The sequence below is a fragment of the Bos javanicus genome, chromosome 19 (assembly GCF_032452875.1).
Source record: "Bos javanicus breed banteng chromosome 19, ARS-OSU_banteng_1.0, whole genome shotgun sequence".
NCBI classification, from domain to species: Eukaryota; Metazoa; Chordata; class Mammalia; order Artiodactyla; family Bovidae; genus Bos; species Bos javanicus.
In genome coordinates this window covers 9,748,744-9,771,157 of record NC_083886.1, presented here as the reverse complement: position 1 = coordinate 9,771,157, position 22,414 = coordinate 9,748,744, and the positions used below count along the sequence as shown (strand labels likewise).

The window sequence follows — 22,414 nt, the reverse complement described above, 5'->3', positions numbered from 1 at the left end:
TAGGAAACCAACAAAAAGACAATACTGAAAGGAGAGGGAGGGCGAAACTAAGACAACTGCAGAGAAAGCGCCATGAACAGTCCACACAGGAAGCTCACTCTTCCACGGAGCTTCCAGGATGTCGGCCAATAAATCCTCTATAATATTTAACTGCTCTGAGCCGGGTTTTCTGAGATAGTTCAAAGCACCTTGAATCAAGGCCCAGGATGATGCCTGTCACATATAATAATTATGGCTGTTAAACACTTAATAAATATCTGCCAATTTAAATCCACGCCAGATGTGCCCGGGGTCTGGTTCTGAAATCTACATCTGAAAGGTTGGCCCATGAGGTCCCGACACGGAGCCGGCAGCCGAGGCTGTGGGGCTTTCCCAGGACATTCCTGCAGGCACAGGGTGTTCAGGCAGCAGATGAGTCTTTCATGAACAAACACAGTTCCTCCACAGGGCTGCTTAAAGGCGGCCAAAGACCTGGGTTCAAGTTCAGGGTTCTCTACCCTTGACCAAAGCCTCGCTAACCAGGTAACCAGCTGTGTGACCTTGGATAAGTCATGGAACCATTCTGTAGCCCAGCTTTCTCGTAAAAGCAAACGTGTGAAACTGAGCCAGAATCTTCCGCTTTCCTGCCCATGTGATGGGGTGGCTGTGGTACAGACGTGTGCTCTAAGCTCTGCAGGAGCACCAGGAACCATGCTGCACCCAGGCAGGTGCTCCATAGATTCTTCTCACCAGCACATGGGTTCACCAACTTTCGGGGCTCCCCAGACCCTGCAGCGCCTCCATCACCCAGCCCGGAGTACCAGGAAGGTGCTCCTTCAACGCCATCCATTGGGCTCTATGTGCTGTGACAGAGTGCTCAGGGGCATCATTCTTCCCACCCCTCCTCCCGAGCCAGCATGGGAGGGGTCAACCTGCTCAGCGGGGCAGGCACGGGTGTGTCACCCGCTAAAAATAATTCTGCTAATTTAAAAGACCATTAATATGCTCCCACGCCATTCACTTTAGGATTAACTTATACTTAGATCTGGGCTTCGAGGCTAGTCACTAATTGCGCCAGAGTTGATTTATCAAGTGCCTGGTATTTCCATTACAAAATTATTGATTAGAGCTGATGTAATTTATCCTCAACAGAGTTGGTCCGAAAGCCCTTGGAAAATGAATGAAGCTGAGGTTAGAGGCGGGCAGCTCTGCACATTATTATAAATTCACTGGGGTTACTGAAATCCAATGTGGGACTCTTTATGGGCAGAGTCCTGGCTCTCCCAGAAATGGAGACTGTTAATGATGAACTGAGAAACGAGGGCCTGGTGCCCAGAGCACAAGGCAGTGACTGGGAGATGTCTGTTCAGGGAAGGTCTTGCGAGTAAGTCTGGCTGGCTGCAGCAGTTGGTCTTAATGGGGTCCCAGATTCTCTCCCCCTTTCCTAGGCGCTGGCTCTGTTCCAGGGAGAGGGTGGCCCCAGGACCCTCCCCACAGATGGGCCATCTTGAGGTCACAACCCCCAGAGGGTGCTTGCTGCTAGCACAAGGCAGGCTGGGCAGGAAAGGAGAGACGCCTGCCTGCGCTGCAACCCCCCACCCCCACCCCCTTCCTGGACATCGGATCCTGCTGATGGAGGCCCAGGAAAGCCATCTTCAAAAATAAAGGTCCATTTTCCTTTTTAAAAAGGAGCTGACAGTGCCAGAAACAACGCATCATGGGAAATAAGGGCTTTCTGGGGGAGGGATCTAGATGCTCAGACCACTGAAGGCAAGAAGTGTCACACGCCTTTACCTGCCCTGGTGCCTGCATAAAGCAAACCTTCAAAACAGGCTTGTTGAAAGCAAGACCAGGGAACTCTGAGGCGCATGCCACATCTGGCGCACACAAAACCCGGATCCCGCCAGCAGCTGGAGGCGTGTGAGAACACCCCCGGCCCCGAACGCATAGGAGGCAGAGGAGTCCACTGGGGACGTAGAAGAATATCCCAAGATAAAATCAGGGCAGGCCTGGGACCTACTCTCCTCCCCAGAGTTCATTTTACGGTTCAAGGTCAACTATTTATTCTGTCCCCAGGACTTGCATGTTACTCTCACTCACGTGACCTCCTAGAATGCAAACTCAGGATGTCCAGCTGCAGGGCAGCAAAGCCATTTTCCTAGCAGAGCCAGGCCCAGCTTTAGGTGGGGGTGGGGGGGATGCGGGGAGACTTCTCTGCTCTCTCTTCCTTTTGTCCCCACCCGTTTCTCCTGCTTCCCATTCTGGGTCAGTCTGCAGCGTCGGCAGCCCCGAAGCCTGCCAGCTCCAGCCATTCCCCTCTGCCCTGGCCCACCTCTATCCCTGTGAAGCCTGGGTCGGAAGGGTGGCGCCTCCCAGATCTCCCTTCCCGGGCCTCAGGGACCAGGCACCAGGCCCCAGGGGGCCCTCAATCTGGGCTACCCGCCTGCTCTCACATTCAATGCTGGTCCACCCCCCCCGGGCCACATTCCACCATTTTGCATTATCACTTGCATTGTCACACTTTTGGGGGACTTCGGAGCTCTGTCTCCCCTGATAATAGGTGACTTGCACCCTGAAGGTTCAGATCTCACCTCCGTGTCCTGCAGTGTTGTGTCAGAGCCACCGATCAGCCTGGCTTTAGGAGCGGGTCCTGGGCGGCAGCTACTGCTTCCATTAACTTAGAAAGGTTAGGGTCATCTCCCAAAGCTCCAAGAGACCTCTGCCCTGCATTATGACTCGTCACCACAAATGGAGGGGACACACTGTGCCTGGAGCTGGCTGACTGCACACGCTCTGAGCCCAGGGCAGAGGCTGCAGGACTGGGAAGTTTTCCTGGGGAGATGGAGGCAAACCATGGCCTCCTCTTTGGATGTTACTGGTTCCCTCCCTCCCCTCCTCATGAAGCTGTGCCGATAACCTCCATACCAGGAATGTCACCTCTCTCACCCCACCTGCCCTGCACCCCCTTCTCCCTTTACCTTCACCAACCAGAAGGACAAATGCCAACCTTCACCAGGACCAAACGTACCCCCTCATCTGCAGACCGAGGATCTCAAGGTCCGAATCCCTTTCCATACCATATTTCATTTCCCCCTCTGGCCATGCAGATAGGGCTGCCACATGAACCTGTATCCCTGAAGGTGAGCTGGAAAAGGACTCTAATAAGAGTAGTGGGCTTGGAGAAGCCCGGCTGTTAGACCTTTTGAAGTGAGGAAAGACCTGATCTATTCAAGAACCATGAAGAAGACGAGGACAAGGAAGAACTGTAAGACTCCTTTCAACCTGGATTCTATCCTCGTTCGCTACAGTTGGACACTATCGAGAGAGATCTCCGTTGGGAAGGTTACAGCTGAGGGTGATGACCCAGTTCCGGACTAGGGGAGCGAGGAGTGTGAGGGGAGGTGGTGGTGGCGGATGGCGAGAACATGGATCCAAGCCCTTCGGCAACATTGAAAATATGGAGCCCCTTCTCTCCCTGGCCCCCAGGCTATCTATCCTGCAGACAGTCGTGCTGTGCCGAGCCGTCCGAGGCCCTGTAATATCAACTCAACAATGCATGTTCTACAACTACGGCTACGGCTACCAGGACATCTACTACAGTGCATGCATTTAGTTCAGTCCCACAGAAACATACAGTCTAAGAACAGGCAGGGGGTGTGAAATGTTTTACTGGACAACAGGTGTTTTGGAGTCGTAACTAATAAAAAAAAAAAAATCGAAAACGAAAGTGTACAAAAAAAAGACATTTCTCGAGAGTTGGATATGAGTTTGTTTCTTGAACTGTTTCATCTGAACAAGCAAAGACATGCAAACCAGCTGGTACTAACAGGAAGCTGGACACGGAGAGAGGATTAATAGGTGTGGACAAACCTTCCCGCTGAGCGTGCTCAGAAGAGTGTTTGAGAGGAGGTGTGCAGATCCTAGTGTAAGAGAGGCGGGAAAGTATGCCTCAGAGACACTCTCACCGCAGCCCCAACCAAGCAAGAGAAAAGACAACAGAAACGTGACTCTCACACTCACCACCACCATCAGGAGCTCATGTCACTAGATGGGAACAAAGCTGGCAAGTGTAAAGCGCAGTAAGGGGTCCTGGCTGGTCGGGGGTCGGGGGGTGGGCTGGGGCCGGGCGGGGGTTGGGGGGGCCAGAAGCTCTAAGACTGATACACAGACCCACTTGAGATGCCACCCAGAAATCAAATAGTCTGGAAATCTGAACCATTTCCTTCACCTGACAGTGGAGTCCTTCCTTTGCCAAATTGGATTTAGGGTGTTTTTTTTTGGGGGGGGGGCATGATGGGGCCACTGGAACTGAATGGATACGATCAAAATAAAGTCTCGACTGAGCACAAGAAAAGATGACGTGTCAAACTTCCGGGTGAAGGTAACAGAAAAGTGACACTGATAGTGAAGTCATCTAGGAGTCGCCCGGCCTCCCCAGGGGCCACCGGGCCCGCCCGCCTTAGGGCCGGGGCGCAGGGCTCCCGACAGATGCAGGCGCCAAGCTGAGCGAATCCAAAGCTGCGCCCCACCCACGGCCCTCGGCAGGCGCTTCCGCTCTCGGAAGGCCCCCTGCACGAAATCACAAGGAAGGGGAGAACCACACAAAACGGTGGGGCTAGACAAAAGCGAAAGTGAAAAGAGGGCCTTCCACAGTCAGCCTGCCCCTCACAGCCAAGCCTGGGCGCCCCTGGGGCGCAGAGGCCCCACGCCCCGCTGCTGGGAGCTCCCAGCCGGGTGCCGCGTGGGACCCGGCTCGGGGCAGCACTGCGCAGACTCCCTGAGCCCGCCCTTCCCTGCCAGCGAAGGCAGCGAACTTGTGATGCCCTCCAACAGGTGCTTGCTTGGGGTAGGGGTGTGGGCCGAAGGAACATCCTGCTCGCCTAGGGAGGAGCTGGGATGAGTGCGGCAGGGCTGCGAGAGCACAGGAAGGGATAAGCCGGCGGTCAGCCCTCCGTGAGCCCCCGCTGGCCCCGGGCGATGCACACAGTCTGTGCAGCCCTCACATATATGTCCAAACGCCAGGGGCCATGATGGGGGGTCAACAATGGCCCATACTGCCAGACTTGGCGTCCAGACCATTTTCCAGAGGGAAAGGGTGGGGGCGGGGGTGGGAGGGTGAGGAGAGTCTTTACAGGTCAGACTGCACTAGTGGAGAGACAGAGATATTCCTTCCCCACCTTTGTAACCCTGCTCCAGGTCCAAAGGGGTTTAGTGGGAGGGGGGCCGGGCTGCCCTGTCCACACGTGGGCACGTGTTTTCCAGCCCAGTAAGAGCTCTGACTTTGGCGGACACAGCCTGGTCATCGCCCTGGGGCACACCCGGGGAGCACCGACAGGTGTCCTGTAGCTTCCTGACCGAGCCTGCGGCTGGGGTCGGGCAACTCCGAGTTGAGGGTTTGCTCCTTGCACTAACTAACCCAGGCTGGTGTGGGTGAGGGGCCTGGGAGCACACTCCTGAATAGAATTCACTAACAGTGTGGTGATGAGCATGGCTGACCTAGAATGGCCTGTGGGAGACGTGGCTCCCTATGGAAATGGCTACAAATAAAACAGCACTGATCCTGAAATAAAAAATAAAAAAAAAGGTGTGGTTGGAGATGGCGCTGACCTTCAGGGTTAGGAGTTAGCGGGGACAGGGTGGGACTCCCACCTGGCTCTGGGGGTCTGTGAGAGGGTGGGGGTGGCAGAGGGGGGGCAGAGGCCATGGGGAGACCACTTTCAGACTCACAGAGAACCCCATGCTGCCCTTTAAACTTGCCATGAAGTCAAGGAGAATGGGGGCAGGGAGAGAGGCGGGGTTAATTCTGGGTTAAAGTTTAGTTTCATAATCCAAGTTACAATAAGAAAGAACCTGAGCGGAGGGAACACCAACCAATAGCACTCAGAAATCTCGAGTTTCCTTTTGTCGCCCCTCCTCCCAGGCACAGGCAGGACAGAGGCTCGTTTATAATGGTACCAAAAAGTGCTCAAGTTAAAAAGCCAAATGGAACAGGGAGCCAGGAGGCAGCTGGGCAACCTGCTCCCAGGGCAGGGGGACCAAGGGACCCTGGCCCACGGGCCGGGGGGCTCTGGAGGCTGGCTGGGCAGCGGGAAGCCAAGGAAAGGTGCCCGGCGCCCCGGCCCAACTGTCTGGCTAACTGGCCCTCAACAGCCCCGAGAATCCCCCGGCCCTTGCAAACAACCCCCAGTGGGCGGCTCAGGGGAGGGGATCCTTTGTAGCTCAAGGCAGTGCCAGTTTGCATGGAACGGATTTTTTTACTGACGTTTCCAAAGGGCCTCACTGTGCCAGTCTCTTACCAGCGAGGGTCTGGGTCTTTGCGGCCTTTGCCCTCTAGGCTTTTAATGCCCTGTTTCATGGTACCCTCACCAGCATCTCCCTTGGCCCCACCCTCCTCCGAGTTCTGTTAAATCAAACTGAACTCCCTTGGGTTCTCCAGCTCCCTGGCCACAGGGTGTGAGAACAGAGCTACGAACCATGGCTCCTGGGTCTAGGAGGTGTGGGGTCCTCTAGGGGGCTGGGGGGAGCTGGGGGAGGCCTGGAGACCTCGTGGGGCCCAGCGCACAGCAGAAGCCCTGCCTGCTCAGGAAGGCAGAGGGTCTGGGGGCAAGGGGCGACGGCCCAGCTCTGGCCTGAGCCCACAGGGCCGCCGGGGAGAGGTTCCTGCCTCACCCTGGGGTTTCCAGACACCGTCAGAGGTGGGATTTGGAGACCCAGTGACTTGGGCAGCCTTGTGGGAGGAAAAGCCCCAGTTTCCTTGCAGCCGGAGTGCCAGGAGTTCTGGGTCTGTGCTAAGAAGCGAGTCTGGGACGGTATGGGAGCTGCGGGAAGAGTGGCTTCACTCCCCGGGGCCAGGCTCGGCCCACGTTTGACCCTCAGGGACTTGGGCGGGGGTGTGGGGGTCTGGCCGGATCGGCAAGCCCACCTGTGGAGTGCAGCAGGGGTCGAGGGGGCAGGAACACGCGGATGGGCTCGGAGCCTCCCTTCACAACCTAGAGCTTCTCTGGCTGGGTCAGAGATGCGAGGCAGGGGGGCCCTGTGAACCAGCAAAAGCCAGGGAGGGAGATGCCCACGGGCACCCTGAGGCCGGCTGTGCGGCGAGGCGGGCGTCCGAAGTCCACAAGAAGCGCACCTCTCCTTTCTATGTGACAGAGTCCTCGCGGCCCTGCGGCCTGCAGGCCCGCCACTGCCCCCCCGTGGGGCTCCCCCCACCCCCCGGGCCGTGGTGAGAGTGGGGGACAGACACAGCCACACAGATCCAACCGGGCCGTCACGGTCCCTGCACACGGGGCATGCCTGGGAGCCGCCGGGCCACACGCCTCCCTACCTGAGCCGCGCGCCGCAGCCACCGCCGCCGCCGCCACCGGTCCGTAAGCCGCTGCCGGGAAGCCTGGCGGAGAGAGGGGAGCTGGGGTGAAAGGGGGCCCGCCAGGGTCCCCCGAAGACGCGTCCCAAGGTCAGGCCCCTGCCCGCACAGAGAGGACGGGGTGGGGAGGGGCCTTCAGGAGGGACATGGATCAGCGGCTCTCAGGCTTCTGGAAGGCCCAGCATCCCTATCTGGGATCCCACACCTGGGAATCAGGTGTGTCTGATTCCCACACGTCTGTCCCCCCAGAAGCTGCTTCTAGAAGGCACACCAGAATCCTCGGGAGAGGATTAGGAGGAACGTCTCTTGGGGGCAGGGCGAGCTCTCTGCTGTCCCTACACTGGTACCCTGGTGATCCCCTGGGGCTTGTCCAGAGCTGAGGGTGGGGGCAGAGCACAGCAGGGCCGGGTCACAGGTGGGGGTCACCCCTGAGCCGCAGGCAGGAGGCCCTGGGTGTGGCCTCTGGGCCCACAGGCACCTTGGCCAGGAGACGGCTCAAGTCTAGCTCGCCCCACTATCTTAACTGCAGACCTTTACGTCAGTAAGGTCACAGGCCCAGGGTGAAGCACCCCAGACGCCCAGCTGGAGGCGGAAGTGTGGGGCGGCAGGGACCCACGTTGGGTAGCCCTGTGGCTCCCACGGTGCATTATGAGGTTTAGATCAGGCTCTTCTGTCTGAGCTCCACCGACTGGATCAAGTCGGCACTGAAGGGTCTCCTGGGGGTCTCGACCAAGGCCTTGTGCTTCATCTGACAACGCTCCAGGCAACAAGGCTGTGCCAGCAAGGGGACTAAACGCCAGGACAGGGTGACCTACTGTGGCTGCAGAGGGTCCCAGTGAAGGAAGAGGAGGGCAAGTCCCTCCCCGGGGGTTCTCTTGGCCACGAGCGTGTGTACACACAGCCAAGCCCGGACAGACACCCCCCCAACCAGGCATCGAACAGCCTGCCTCCAGGCAGACACTTGCAGGCCTGATCCCAAGGCCGATTTCCCGTGACTGGTTTTAAATGATGTGCTAGAAGCCAGCAGCAAACAGCCCAACAGAGGAGCCCAGCGTTGGCCATTGAGCCTTCCAGATAAGGAACTGCTAACAGGACGAGGGGGTGGGGAGGGGCATGCACCGTGGAGGGCGGGGAGGTGGGCAGGGGAGGAGAGAAAGGAGAGAGCCGACCCCCAAACACAGCGAACTAGAAGCCCACTAAACGCTAAGACTATCGCCCTAGCTACACGGAACTACTGGGGAGGAGAGAAGTTCAAAAGGGAAGGAGCTATTCTAGAAACGTCAGGCTAAGCTACTGCAAATGCCAATGAAAAGAGACATACTTGCATTTAAATATGGTAATAGGGCTGTTGAAGGGGGAAAAAGAAAGATCCAGGTGAAATAAAAGTACACGGCAATGACCCCTGCCGAGACCAAGGAAGGGACTCCCCACCAAGTCCACTCCCCATCTCTTCCGGGGCAGGATCTAGATTTCTGGAGATGTGGGTGCTGGCAGAAAGTGCTGAAGGAAAATAAGCAAGAAGTCAAGTTATTTCTCCCAGTCCGAACTCGACACCGGGCTCCCCTGCAGGCTGGGAGCAGGGCTCAGGGGACCCTGGGGGAGAAGGAAGTGGGCAGGCACAGAGGAAGGTCCTTAGGCTTTTGCACTCTCTCACCTCCTGCTCGGAACAGGTCTCCCTGGAAGCATGAAAAGAAGGCAGTGGGGAGCAATGGAGAGGGGACAGACCTGACCTGGGGGAGGGGAGTTGAATCAATAAAAAGACTTCAACAAAAGGTCTATTTTCTGAAGTTGAGAGCATTTTGGACAGAAAGTCTGAGAGAAAGAGGGAGAAAAAAAAAACCTTATCTAAGAAAGGAAATCCATTATCGTTAATCTCAGATAAAGGCTCCTGCTGGAGACTGCGCAGCAGACACAGCTGAGGGCTGGAATTTAATCTCAAGCATCAAAGCAGGCTGAGCGGAGTGACAGGTGTGAGGAGGGGGGGCAGGGGAGGAGAGCCACCTGGTGTGCCCAGAACAGCTAGGCACCCTCAGAGCACAGGGCCACAGCCCCTGACCCCGGCCCGGCCTCCTTGGGAAGCCCCAGGGAGGAGGCTGCTGTCCCAGCGCCCTGCACGGGGCTGGCTTCTGGGCCCGCTTCTCCTGCTCCCTGCTACCGCTCCTGTCTTATTAGGCTGCCCAGCTTCACTGGTCACCCCAAACATGCTGGAAACAGCTAAGCCCCTGATGCCATTTCCAAGGCCAGTGGGCTCTCCATGGTGGTGGAGTTTGCAGGGGATGTGCGAGCACAGATCCAGGAAAGAGGTGTATGTGTGTGTGTGTCCAGGAAAGAGGTGTGTATGTGTGTGTGTGTGTCCAGGAAAGAGGTGTGTATGTGTCCAGGAAAGATGTGTGTGTGTGTCCCCAGAAAAGAGGTGTGTGTGTCTGTGTGTATCCCCAGGAAAGAGGTGTGTGTGTGTCGGGGACTCTGGGGCTGCTCCAGCCAGGGGCCCTCTCGGGCCTAAGCCGCCCTGAGGCAGTGCAGCCTGCCTCCAGGATGGCAGGAGGGATCCCAGGACCAGAAGCTCCCAGGGCTGGACCTGTGGGAGCTGGAAGAACAGGAAGGGGGAGCCTTGTAGATCCTCTCCATCTTGTTCTCAGCATCTCTCCCCAGGCCCCCGGGAGTCAGTGGGCACTGGCGGCAGGGTCCCTCCTAGAGAAACCTCTCGTTTTATTTTTGAGGGGTGGGGGTTCAGGCTGCCCTGGCAGTGGGTGTTCAGGGCAAGACTGCAGGGAATTAGGCAGGCCTGGTAGGGCTCGGGACTCCTCGTGATGGCTGAGGGCCAGGCAAGCGTGGCAGAGGCCCTGCTCCAGGAGTGCCCGTGGGCACCCTAACACCCCACTACCCCGATGACCATCCCCCCTCAGCGGCTGGGAATGCAGAGAGGGGCTCCCTCCCCAACACAGCCTGTGTGGCCAATGCAGGAAGGGGGGCAACCAGTCTCATCCCTGAGAGGCAGGTGCACAGACAAGGAGCCCGTCCGGGTTCAAATCCTGGCCCAGGCACCTTCTAGCTGAGCGATTCCTGGCAGGCTGCCTCCTAACCTTTTTCTGTGCCTTGGTGTCTCCGTTTGTAAAAGAGATGGACACTATTAACTGGAGATTAATAGATGCAAAGTGCTTAGATGACTGCCTGCCAGGAAGTAAGCTTCAGTGAGTGTCAGCTGCCCTCTGATGAGGCTTCCAGGTCTCTGTCCAGCCATCAGCCCTGCCCTCAAGACACGGCTCTGCTCCAGGCAGGGCTATTCCACGTCCATGCTGGGCCACAGGGTCAGCAGGTCGTTAGCACACGGGAGGCCTGAATCCCTGTTGGTAACATTGGGCTGGAATCTTTCATGACGTCCCAACTTCATGCTGTCCTTTTAGTGGAATGAAATTTCCAGACCTCAGACTTAGAACGTGCATTCCACTCAGCTCTAACAATGGGCCAAGCTGGCTGGCTCGACGCTGGTGGCCTAATACATCCCATTTTGCAGTGGTAAATTAGGCACAAAGGGAGAAAATGTCTTGCTAATGAAATCTCAGGACTTGAGAGCTCCAGGTTGCCTACCCGGCAACTTAGGTGTTAGGAAGGTAGTGTGTTTCTCCTGTTCTAGAATCTTGCATTTAAAAAGAAGATGCTTGGGTGTGGAAGAATGAAGCACCAAAGGTGGAACTCCAGGCACAGACAGGTGCCACACCTCCTGGGAGCTGTCATTCAGACCCAAAGACCCAATCTCACCAGTCTGCAGTTCCTCCGCCCCACCAGTGGGATAACAGAGGAATCACTGGGGTTGGCATCAAACCCAATGTTCCACTTCCGTGTGCCAGAGTAACTAGCTCCTTTCTCCTGCAAGAAGGTCAGGCTGGATGACCTCTAAAATCCCTCCACCTCCGAGCCTCCCTGAGCCTGTAAGAGGGTGACAAACCCACATCCCTCTGTCACTGGAAAGGGGGCTCTGGGGTTGGCCCCACCACACCTCTGGTGTCAACAACCCATCTAAGGGAAAGCTGCTGCCATCCCATCCACATAGAATGAGGTGCTTTTTCTGGACTTGCTGGAGCTGTGGGGTTTTATTGGAAAACAGAAGTCGATGGCACTTTTGTTTTTTTTTTTTTTTTTGAGAACTGTATGACCCACACCTACTTTTATTCTGTGGCGCTCACCCACTTCTGCCTACAAAAGACTCTAGTGGAGCACCAGCTGATGATGGTCAGACGCCCAGAGGCAGTGGAGGAGCACCAGGGCAGGGATACACCGCTCTGGGTAAACTGAGCTGACAGGCAACGCTGCCTGCAGGCTCGACGGCCCCTCCACCCCCGTGACCCTGCACCCCAGGGCCACAAACTCAGATGCCCACAGGAGCGGGCTGGGAGCACGATGAGCAGTGAAGCGGTCTGGTGGACCCATCCTCACGCCGCCCCGTCACTGACCACCTGGGGAGCCTTCACAAATGCTGAGGTCTGGGTCCCACCCCAGGAGGTTCTGATCCATCTGGTTTAGGGTTCGGTCTAGACAGGGAGACCCTTAAATACTTCCCAGGCGATCCCCTGGGTGCAGCCAAGGGGGAGAACCTTTGGTTCAAAGGCTTTCAAAATTTTTAAAAGGTCAGATCTCAGCTTACATCTGCATAATCTGTCTCCCCGCTGCCCTGGCAGAAGGGAAGGCCCTCCTGAGACTATGAGGGGCTCTAACCCTCGTGACCATCTCCTTCGAGAGCCCCAGCAGGGTCTCTGTTCAGAGCAGCGGGTCTCTATCCTGGCTGAGGGAGCCTGAGCACACAAGAACCAGGAGGGTCTCCATTCTGATCTTTGTAAGTCTTTTCAGGTCATTCTGATGCACTGTGGGGGCAGAGAATCCCTGACTGAGAGGGAGCCTTGGGGTGTCCATGGCTTTCAGTCAACACTGAAGAGCCCCACTGCCCTTCCACTGTGGTCATGGACCTGTTTCTTTGCATCCTCTCCCCTTCCTGGTTTGAGAAGATACTCTCTTGGCTTGGTTCCTACTTATTTCTGTGATCTTGGATGGGGGATTCTGAGGTTCCTTATGGCTCTGACAGGCTGTGGTTGTGATGGGTATCTTTGCAAACTTCTCTTCTAATGTCCTTCCATCCCGAACGGTACATTAGGAAGGACAATTTTCCTGCACTGTGCTTGCTCCGAGCACTCCCTGCCCCCTCCCCAGCACATCCCGCATCTCCAGGAGGCACTCAGAGCTGCCCAGAGCCCCCTCTTCCTCTCACGTTGGGGCCCCACTCCCAGAGAGCCTGACCATCTGTCTGGGCACAGCGTGGACGAGAGAAACTCCCAGCACTTCCCCAAATGTGGCTGCATCAGAGAACATGGTTTTAGGCACTGCTTGCTGGAGTCCTGGGGCTCTTCTGGGGAAGCAGGATATAGAAAGCTCTACCTGGGGACCCTGGCCCTGTACCCTTCTCCAAGGGCCTTTCTGCCTCCTGACAGAGTGCTGGGCCCACACAGCCCTTGCTCAGCTGGAACTTGTGCAGGGACCTCCGTGAGGGACCTCTGTAACTCCCACCCTGCTCTCAGCTCCTTATCCACCCAATAAACCTTCAGTGAGCACCTACCTGAGTACCTACCTATCACTGAGTACCTTCACTGAGTACCTATCACTGAGTACCTTCACTGAGCACCTACCTGAGTACCTACATATCACTGAGTACCTTCACTAAGTACTTACCTACCACTGAGTACTTTCACTGAGTACCTTCACATCACTGAGTACCTAGATGCCGGGCACTGTTCTAAGCACTGGGGTCACAGCAGTGAACTACACATATGTATGTTCCACTCTCACAGAACTTCTAGTCACTAGCCCATGATGGGAAAGGGGGCTCCGGCTGTGGACCAGGCTGCCCACAAACCAACTCCCCGGGAACGGAGAGAAAACTGTCCACCAGGGTCTTAGGTGAAAGGGGAGCTGTGACCACTCTGCCAGGGAGAAGCGGGGATCGGCCCTGGACCCACCAGCTTGGAGCCAGGCGCGTGACCACTCTATGGTCTTCTCACCGCTGAGCTCAAGACCTGGGTGTGGCTACGTCAAATCCTGCTTGGAAAGGGGGTCAGCTATCAGAAGTCTCAGTGTAGCAAGATGGTGGAGTGCGGGAGGTGCCCACCCCAACTTTTTCTCCAGGATCCAGGACACAAAAGGAAAGGGAACGGAGGTTTTCCTGTGGTTGTGATCTTGACCCAGACCGCAAAGGTCTCACCATTTCAATTCAGTTAAAAAAAAACCCATCCAGCTAGGCCCAGGCACATGATACCAAGACACAGATCCTTCAAAATTTTTTTCAGACAGGACCCTGTCTGAAAGGGGGTAAATCCTTCTCTTTCTGGGCCCCCGAGAGTTCCAGCTTTGGCCTGACCATCTGGGCCTTGTGGACAAGGCAAGGTTTCTCTGCAGCACTGACCGCAGGGCCAACGTCAGGACGGCTGATACAACAGCTCTGCCTGCGCTGGGCATGGGAGGATACCCTGTTCATCCCTCTCTGGAGCAGGGCCGCAAGGGTGAGAACGGCCACCAGGAGTCCACGCCAAAGCCAGCTCTCGCTGCCCCAGGACAAACATCAGCCTGTCTGAGACCGAGACCAAGATCAAGACCTTCAAAGGGAAGGCGTCTCACCCTTAGTTTCTGAGGAGACATCCGCAAACAATCTGGAGAGTTTCTCCTTCCCTCCCTCACCCCTCCGCTCACTCCTCATAAAATTGTCATTTCCGCTTTTGAGTCACTGTCACAACGACCACCGATGTGTCAGGACAAGCCACTTGCCTGACCACCGGTCCTTCTAGAGCTCACTGTGCAGATGACTTCTCGCACTTCTCAAAGTTCAGCGGTCCAATTGCAGATTAAGGAGTCGATGTTTTGCATCCTCCCCACTGGGTCCCTCGCTGAGCCATTTAAATCTAAACACCTGAACTCCCTGGGGCTCCTCACTTGCTTGTTTCCCTAGCTGCAGTCTATGGACTTTTGCAGGAAAATGCCAGTCTGACCGCACCCACTTCTGTGGACCAGGACAGCAGACGCTCGAGTCCTGAGCACCCCAAGACTTTCTGCCGAAAGACTCCAGGCTCCACGTTGGGCCCACCATCTGTGGGTAAACTAACAGCTCTGACCTCAAGCTCCCAGCCCTGTAAACACAGACTCCTTCACTTTTTGACTCCTGAGATGGGCTGTTTCAGGTGTTGAATTGGAGGCCCACCGGATGGTCAGGGGGCTGTGGGGGAGATCCAAAGGTGGGGGGAATGGGAGGCACTCTGGGGGCTCCAGGCAGCCACTATTTACCAACCTGGACAGAAACTAGTAGGTCAGCTGGTAAAGAATCCACCTGCAATTCAGGATACCCCGATTTCACTCCTGGGTCAGGAAGATCCTCTGGAGAAGGGACAGCCCACCCACTCCACTATTCTTGGGCTCCCCTGGTGGCTCAATTGGTAAAGAATCTGCCTGCAATGCAGGAGACCTGGGTTTGATTCCTGGGTTGGGAAGATCCCCTGGAGAAGGGAAAGGCAACCCACTCCAGTATTCTTGCCTGGAGAATCCCATGGACAGAGGAGCCCGGCTGGCAACAGACCATGAGGTCGCAAAGAATTGGACACGACTCATGGACTAAGCACAGCACAGCACACAGAAAAATCATTAAAACTTCGATCAGCCTGCAGATCCTGCCACCGCACGTCAGCCCTGGGTCAAAGGGTAAAGTGCAGATAGAACCTTCTCTGTGCCTTTGTCTCCTGACCTTTAAAAGTAGACGAGCCGATGAGAACATGATTACAACCCTGATGATAAGAACACCACCTGTCACTGGGGCGCTTTCCATGGCCAAGAAGATTTCCCCAAGTATCTCAGTGAGCTCTCCCTGCAACACCCCGCCCTCCTGGAAGATGTTCCTCAGTGAAGGACTCAGGTCCGGAGAGGTTAAAGGAAACCATGCACAATGTGATTAAAAGCGAAGTGGCAAAAACCCCATCTCCCAGGCTCACTACTGTGCCATCCGAGACGAGTTATGCAACTCTCCCCTCAGCCTCACTCTGCTCCTCTGCAAGCGCGGTTAACCACCTCCTCGAAGGGCTGCTGAGAAATTCGGTGGAATGGCGGCACCAGTGGCCCGTTATGTCACTGGATGAGCTCTCAGTAAGCGGAATAATAACTTCTATTCCTATTTTTATTATTATTGCCCACGGTGATAACAGTAGCGTAGCCTTCCTATTCTAAAATCCTCTTAATTTACATGACATTTCACATCCGAAGGGCTTTAATAGATCATATTTATACTTTGCTTGTGAGTGATAAGGATACGTCTCATCTGAAGTACAAGCTCTAATTTGGGTGGGTAATGTGACGGCAGGAGGGCTTGTAGGGCCCCAGGGAGGGCCTGGCTGGTCACAGCCCTGGGACGGGGACAAGGACCCTGGAGCCCTTCAGCTTGCCCTCATCAGCTGGACTGGCGGTCATGCCGCCTGGACTTGTCCAGTGCCCCCAGGCTCCTCTAGGAAGGGCTCAGCTAGGGCAGCCTCTGGGGGTTCTCCCTGCTTGTTGCTCTGTCCCCAGCACATGCTGTACCCAGCAGGGTGGTGTCTCTGGCTCATCACTATCTCCAGCATCTAGGCAGGGCTGTGGTACAGCAGGTGCTAATGACTATGTGCTGAATGAGTAAAAGGATGGATGGGGAGAAGAGGAACCAACAGGAGAGGGGCGGGGAGGAGAAGACAGTGCTTCCTGCCCTGAGCCTTACCTGAACCCTGACGTGCTCAAGGCTGGTGCCCTTGGCACAGACAAAGAAGTGTGGACAGGCCCTAAACCTGCTCCACAGAGAGCCACAGGACAGGCCCCACGCCCTTCCCTGCAAAACCGGGGTGCCCTGGGGCCATAAAATACCTCCTCAGGCTCGGAGCCGGGCAGCAGGGCTTCTGCGGGTGTCGGCACCCCCAGTCCTGTCCCGTCTCGGGGACTGCATCTGGGTGACACTCTTCAGCTCACAGGAAGCCAACCCTGGGGCAGCCAGAACCCAGGGCCCACTGGGCCAGCTCAGTGCTACCCGGAGACGCCCCCAAAGGGACCAGCCAAAGGGAAGCATTGGTCCACAAAGTGTCTGCCCGTGAGCTGCTGTGTCTGGGAAGAAGCGGCATCAGTTTTCCAATGCCAAGGTCGGTTGTCTGGCTGTTCTGGCCCAGATGATGGGATAGCATCTGCCCAACGGAGGCAGGGGGAGAAGACATGCAATGCTTTTGTGCCCTTACACTTGCTGATCCCTTGATGTGGAATACCCTTCCTTCATCTCCTGCCTGGCAAACTTCTACTCGTACCTGAAAACCCATCCAGATGGTACTCCTTCCCGACAGCTTTCCAGTTACTCCTGCGCCCCCACCCAGTCAGACCCCAGAGGGATACGTCTGGCCACTTGTGTGACACCCCTGCAGACTCTGACTTCCTCACTGGGCTTAGGATCCCTTCCTGAACCCCAGAGTGGGTCCTGATGTCACGGTCTAGCCCACCGCACAGACTGCCCTCTGCTGTTACACCCCCAGCTGAAGGCGCAGGAGCGCAGGTGGTGACACCATTGGTTGCGGCTTCTCAGGGGCAGGGGATCCAAGCGGACGCGGACTCAGGGCAAAGTTCTCCAGGCAGGACTCTGCGCTGCCTTTTCAGGCTGGGGGGAGGGGACAGCGCCCCTCCTGGCCACCCTGGCTTGGAGGCACGAGCTGCCCACCCCTCAGGCCTGGCACTGCCGTCTGCCCACAACCTCACACTCTGTAATTTGTTGTTGCTGTTGTTTTGGGTTTTTTTAAGCTGCAGTCTTTCATTGGCTTTTGCTGATGGAAATTAAAACTGAAGGGCTTGAAGAAAGGTGATTATGTTCCTGCTGGCGGGCTTACTGGGGGCTCTGTGAGCCTGATGGTACAGGGGCCTCGAAGGAGAGGGGCGTGAGGACACCGCTGGCGGAGACCGGTCTGGGGGGCTCCACGCAGGACCTCAGTCTCCGCCGCCGCGCAGAACGGCATGAAGCCACGCCCACTGCCGCCCGCACAGGATTGGCCGGGCCACGCCCCCTTCCCAGAGCTGGAGCGTGTGCCCGGCCGGCGACCCTCTCAGCAGCCTGAGGAAGGGGATAGGACAGGGGTCAGTAATCCCGTTGGACAGACGGGGAAATCAAGGCCCAGAGGTGGCTGGCCTCCCACAGCAAGCCGGGGGCAAGAACTTGGTCCACTCACTCCCCTTTGGAGAATAGGGTGCTCTAGCCCCAGCACACCGAATCACGTTTCCCTTCACTTGTGCAGAGGGAGTTTCAAGAGGCGCAGAAACCTGATCAAAAGTGAAATCCGCAATCCCTGTCAATTCAGACTGCTCCAATTGATTTTACAAACATTTATTAAGCGCCGGTTAGGCACCACGCTCTGCTTTCCTCATCGGGAAGAGCGTCCGCTTCTAATTCTCCAGCACAGGTGGCCGCGTGGGAGGGTGGCCCACCCGCAGCTCACGCCAGGATCCGGGTATGCTGCTGACTTCAGCTTCCCCATTTTCTTCTAAAGCAGCAGCTGCACTGTCCTGACTGACCTGGACTTAATACCCAAATGAAGCGATAAGCCGCCAGTCTGCATCGGGCCGGGTGGCATGGGAGTGGGCGGACCACAGGGAGAGCTGGCTTGAGGCTTCGAGCCTGCCTGAGGGTCCCGTCTGTGGTCTGTGAAGGGGCAATCCTAGAGATGAGGGTGGGGCTGGAGGGCGGTGCAGATTCAAGGCTGGCGGTGGAGGAGATGTGAGCCCGCTGCTGGGTTGGGAGGGTCTTCCCCTTTCAATGGAGCCTCTCTAGTCACAGTGCTGAAACACGGAGCTGTGGGCCCCGGGACTCTCTTATCAATGGACCTGGGAAGCCAACCTCCATTTTGGCACTTCAAGAAGAGGTCCCCTCCAGTGAGGACCAGCCATCGCTCACTGACGGGGCTCTGATCTGAAGCCAGCCAGGAGTGCCGAGCCAGGAGGTACCGGCAGAGCTGAGGCACCACATGGTCCACCAGAGCTCCCCTCGAGGGCGGTTCTGGGGCCGGGAATGAGGAAGGGACTCGCTACAAACTTCAGTAGGAGCAAAGTCCTCACTTTAAACTGACGTCCACGTGAGGGGGCATCCCTAGCCACTGGTCCTATGATTCCACCATAGCGGCCCCGCAATCACCTCCCCCAAGTCACAGAGGCTGGGAGGGAGGCTCGCTCCTTTCTCTCCAAGAACTTGAGCAGAGAAAGCAGAACGTTTTCTGGTGGGAGTGCAAGTGCCGGTCTCCCGAGCACGGGCTGAGCACGAGGGTCTCGGTCGGCCACCTGGTGGGCTGGCCGAGGGGTGGCCGAGAGGTCCCTGGAGTCACTCCCTGAGGCCCAGGGGCCCCATCCAGGCAGGACCCCAGGCCTTCGGCAGGGCAGCTGCCAGCATTTCTGAACACTTTCCACATCTTGTAAACTGGAAAGAACTGACAGATTGGGTGGGAGCTGGTTGCGGAAGTAGCCCCTTTCCTATGGCCAAGGCTGCTTTCGCCGGTCATCTGGTTTAAGAGATCTTGTGTTATCTTCCCTCCGCTTTCCACATTCAAGCCATGGCCCTCAGCTCAGGATAAGACAAGACCCCTAAGCCTTGGTCTTTGCCTAAAGACCAGACAATTTGACCTAAGCGTCCATCGCAGAGCCTTGGCCAAAGATGCACAACAGCAGCTTCTCCCCCAGAGGAAACAGGATCAATGTGAGCCACGGCCCCCACCCTAAGACCCATACCCTCCATGTGGAACAGAATGACCGTCTTTCAGAGGGACCAAAAAACCATCAACCAGCGTCTGAGAACCGTCATTAGGCTAGAATAAGCAAGGCAAAATATGCAGTGAGCAGGCCTGAGCCCCAGATCCGGCCACCACGCAGGCTTCGCTAATCAACCACAGCCCCCTTTCTGCTGAGCTAAGACCTGGCCTTGTGATTCTTCTCAGGCCAGTGCCCCAGGAAGTCAGTCCTCATCAGCATCTGGGATGAAACCAATGTTCATTGCTGAGGAGACAGAAGCTCAAACCGGCACTTTCAGAACCAGAAGCCCAGGGTCTCCCCACCTGGGACCTGTCCCACCTGGCTGTCCCCAGACCATCGCCCTAGGAGGGAGGTGTGAGCATGGAGCCTGGGGTGCTGGCCTGACCCTCCTGACTGTCCCAAGGGCCCCGAGTCTGAGGCCACTTCAGCAGCCAAGACTGTGGTTGAGACACTTTCTGGTGGTTGGGGCCGAATGAAGCCGTGCTGTTCCCAGTAGAGCGGAAAGACCCCAGAGGGCCATAGTCAACCTGAGGCCGGGGAGAGGAACAGACCCAGAGAGGAGGCGGGGCAGTGCAGAAAGAGGGGGGCATCCTTCTGACGCTCCTGCACACGCTCCTCACTGCCCCCTCTACCCCTGCAAACCACTTCTGACTCGCTTTGGAGATGATCACATCATTCCTCGACTTAAAAGTCACTAAGGACTTTTCTGGTGGCTCAGATGGTAAAGTGTCTGCCTGCAGTGCGGGAGACCCGGGTTCGATCCCTGGGTTGGGAAGATCCCCTGGAGAAGGAAATGGCAACCCATTCCAGTACTCTTGCCTGGAAAATTCCACGGACTGAGGAGCCTGGTGGGCTACAGTCCATGGGGTCACAGAGTCGGACACGACTGAGCGACTTCACCCTAAGGACTTTTCATGTGTTTTGGGGATCAAATTTGTGAATTCCGGAACCTGACAACACTCACTCAGCCCTGCTTCCCTCTCTAACTTTGTCTCTCCCCTACCCCCACTCCAAGATGCTCTTGCAAGCACCCCATACACTGAACTGCTCTTAATCCCTAGGACCTGCACCGTATCCTCTCTCAGGTTTGTGGCAGAGATTGCTAAGTGTCCCCTAACATCTATTTCATGCGTCTTCCTTAATACCAGAATCCTGTTTTTAGCTGGTACATAGTTACCAGGAAGACAGACATTTCTGAGGTTCCCCAGCAGCTACATCTGGCCATATGACTAAGCCCTGACCAAAGGGATCTACACAGAGTGCCACACATGACTTCTAAGAAGTGTTATTAAAGGGAAGAGATGTGTTCTTCTGGGATAAGTATGCAATGGCTGGAGCTTGGGCAGCCTCCTCAGACTATGAGATGCAGTCTTATGTTGAAGAGAAAAGAACACAAAGATGAGAGAAACTCAGATCCCTGATACTACAGAGCGACATCCAGGTTTCTTCCACATTGGAAAGAAAAAACAAATTCTTATTTTGTCAAGGCCATTATTATACTGTTTTCTTTTTAAAAAATACTTGATTCAGTGTCTAAGGAAGTCATTTCTCTGCCTGGGGGGTAATCCCTTCTTTTCTTTACCCATCTCATTTTATTTCACTTGGTAAGACCCAATTCTGGTGCCACTCCAGGCAGGACTAGCAGCCTGTTTTGTCCTCTTGTAGCAGAAAAAGACTCCCTCTCTCTAGCTAAGCACCTGTCCCAGGATGCCAGTGGGTTTGATTGCTGGTTCTCTCTCCCTCAGCTGGACCATGAGCATCCTGAGAAGGGATTTTATTCATGTCTAGATGTTTGGTACCTAATCCAGGGCCTGATGATCAGTAAATGGGGAGGGAGGGACGAGGAAGGGTAAAGCAGGGAGTCCCAGTAACTCTCTTGGGGATCCCCAATCATTTCTTTCACTGATAAGTAGATCCCCCAGCAGGCAGCTTCATCGGGGGTGACGAGGAAGCGAAAACCATTCTGGCAAGTGACAGAATAAGAACACTAATGCCCACTATTTCTAAACTTTCAGCTGTACAGCAGTTACCAGTTGACAAGGCATGTTCACATATACACAATATCCTACTTAATTCTAACAACCTTGGCAGTGTTATAATGTCGAGGGCTCAGACGGCTAGGTCACTTGCTCAAGGTCGCATGGCTACTGCGTAGCAAGTAGGACCTGGAAATGAGATCTTCTAGCTTTACATCCTGCAACATAGGTGCCTCCTCGGACCTCCACCGTACAGGGGAATTTGGAAAGCAAGCCACGTGCAAACCACATGTTGGCTGGTGTGCACAGTGCATGTGTGGGCTCACACACACCTGGTGTACAGATGTCAGGGGCTCCAGATGTTCAGCAGTGTTTTCCCTTGGGGGTGGGGGCGAAGGCAGAGGAAGGAAGGGGTGGCGGGGTGGACCACACAGCTGCTGCACGCCTGTGCTCCGCTGTGACTCAAGGATAGGGCCGCCTCGAGCAAGTGTAGGAGACAAGAGGAAGCAGGGAGGGCTGGGGGCAGAGACCGCCAGGGCAAGTGCACCTGCCTTCAGAAGCCGCACCAGGCTGTCACTGGGGCTGGTTACTTAGTGCAGTCACCTCTCCCGGAGTGCGAACAGGGTGCTGTGAGGCTGAGACACGGCAGCACACAGCACATCCATGGTAAACATTTTATTTTTCTACCTTAGTTGCTTATGGGGGTAAAAATAAAATGTCATTAGGGAGAAGCACAGATGAACTATTTATGGAGATGAGGAAAATTCACAATGGCTTGAACGTCTGTGAGCTAAGTATACTAGCATAAGTTCACTAAAGCAAAGCAATTCACAGCAGAACAAAACAAGCAGGAAAAAAAAAAGCCACACAGATTTTGAAAAATAGCATCTATGAAAAAGTCTATGGGAAAATAAAAGGAAATTAACCAATGACGACATCAAGCATCTTTAATGAGATGAGCCAAACTGCACACGTTGGGCCTAAAGGATGTGTGTGCATGCTTGTTGCTAAGTTGTGTCTGACTCTTTGCGACCCCATGGGGCCCGCCAGGCTCCTCTGTCCATGGGATTCTCCAGGCAAGAATACCGGAGTGGGTTGCCATTGCCTTCTCCAGGGGATCTTCCTGAACCAGGGGTCAAACCCACGTCTCCTGCATTGGCAGGTGGGTTCTTTATCACTGAGTCATCAGGAACACTGACATTCAGACAGATGGCTGGGTTTACATCAAATGCATCTGACAGATGCACGCAGGTCACTTCTCACAAGCCCTGAGGATGAACAA

At 55.7% G+C, this 22,414-nt stretch overlaps 1 protein-coding gene across 12 annotated transcripts in view; it reads right to left on the bottom strand.

The window, feature by feature from the left end:
- Nucleotides 1-22,414, bottom strand: part of MSI2 (musashi RNA binding protein 2) — a 404,970-nt gene that overhangs the window by 21,845 nt on the left and 360,711 nt on the right. For 7 of the 12 annotated variants that reach the window (XM_061390051.1, XM_061390045.1, XM_061390043.1 and 4 more), the window contains one exon: nt 7,304-7,366. The exons of 2 other annotated variants lie outside the window; for them this stretch is intronic. In XM_061390051.1, coding sequence (XP_061246035.1) covers nt 7,304-7,366 — 63 coding nt within the window. 3 more of the 12 variants (XM_061390053.1, XM_061390056.1, XM_061390055.1) reach the window with 3 other exon arrangements.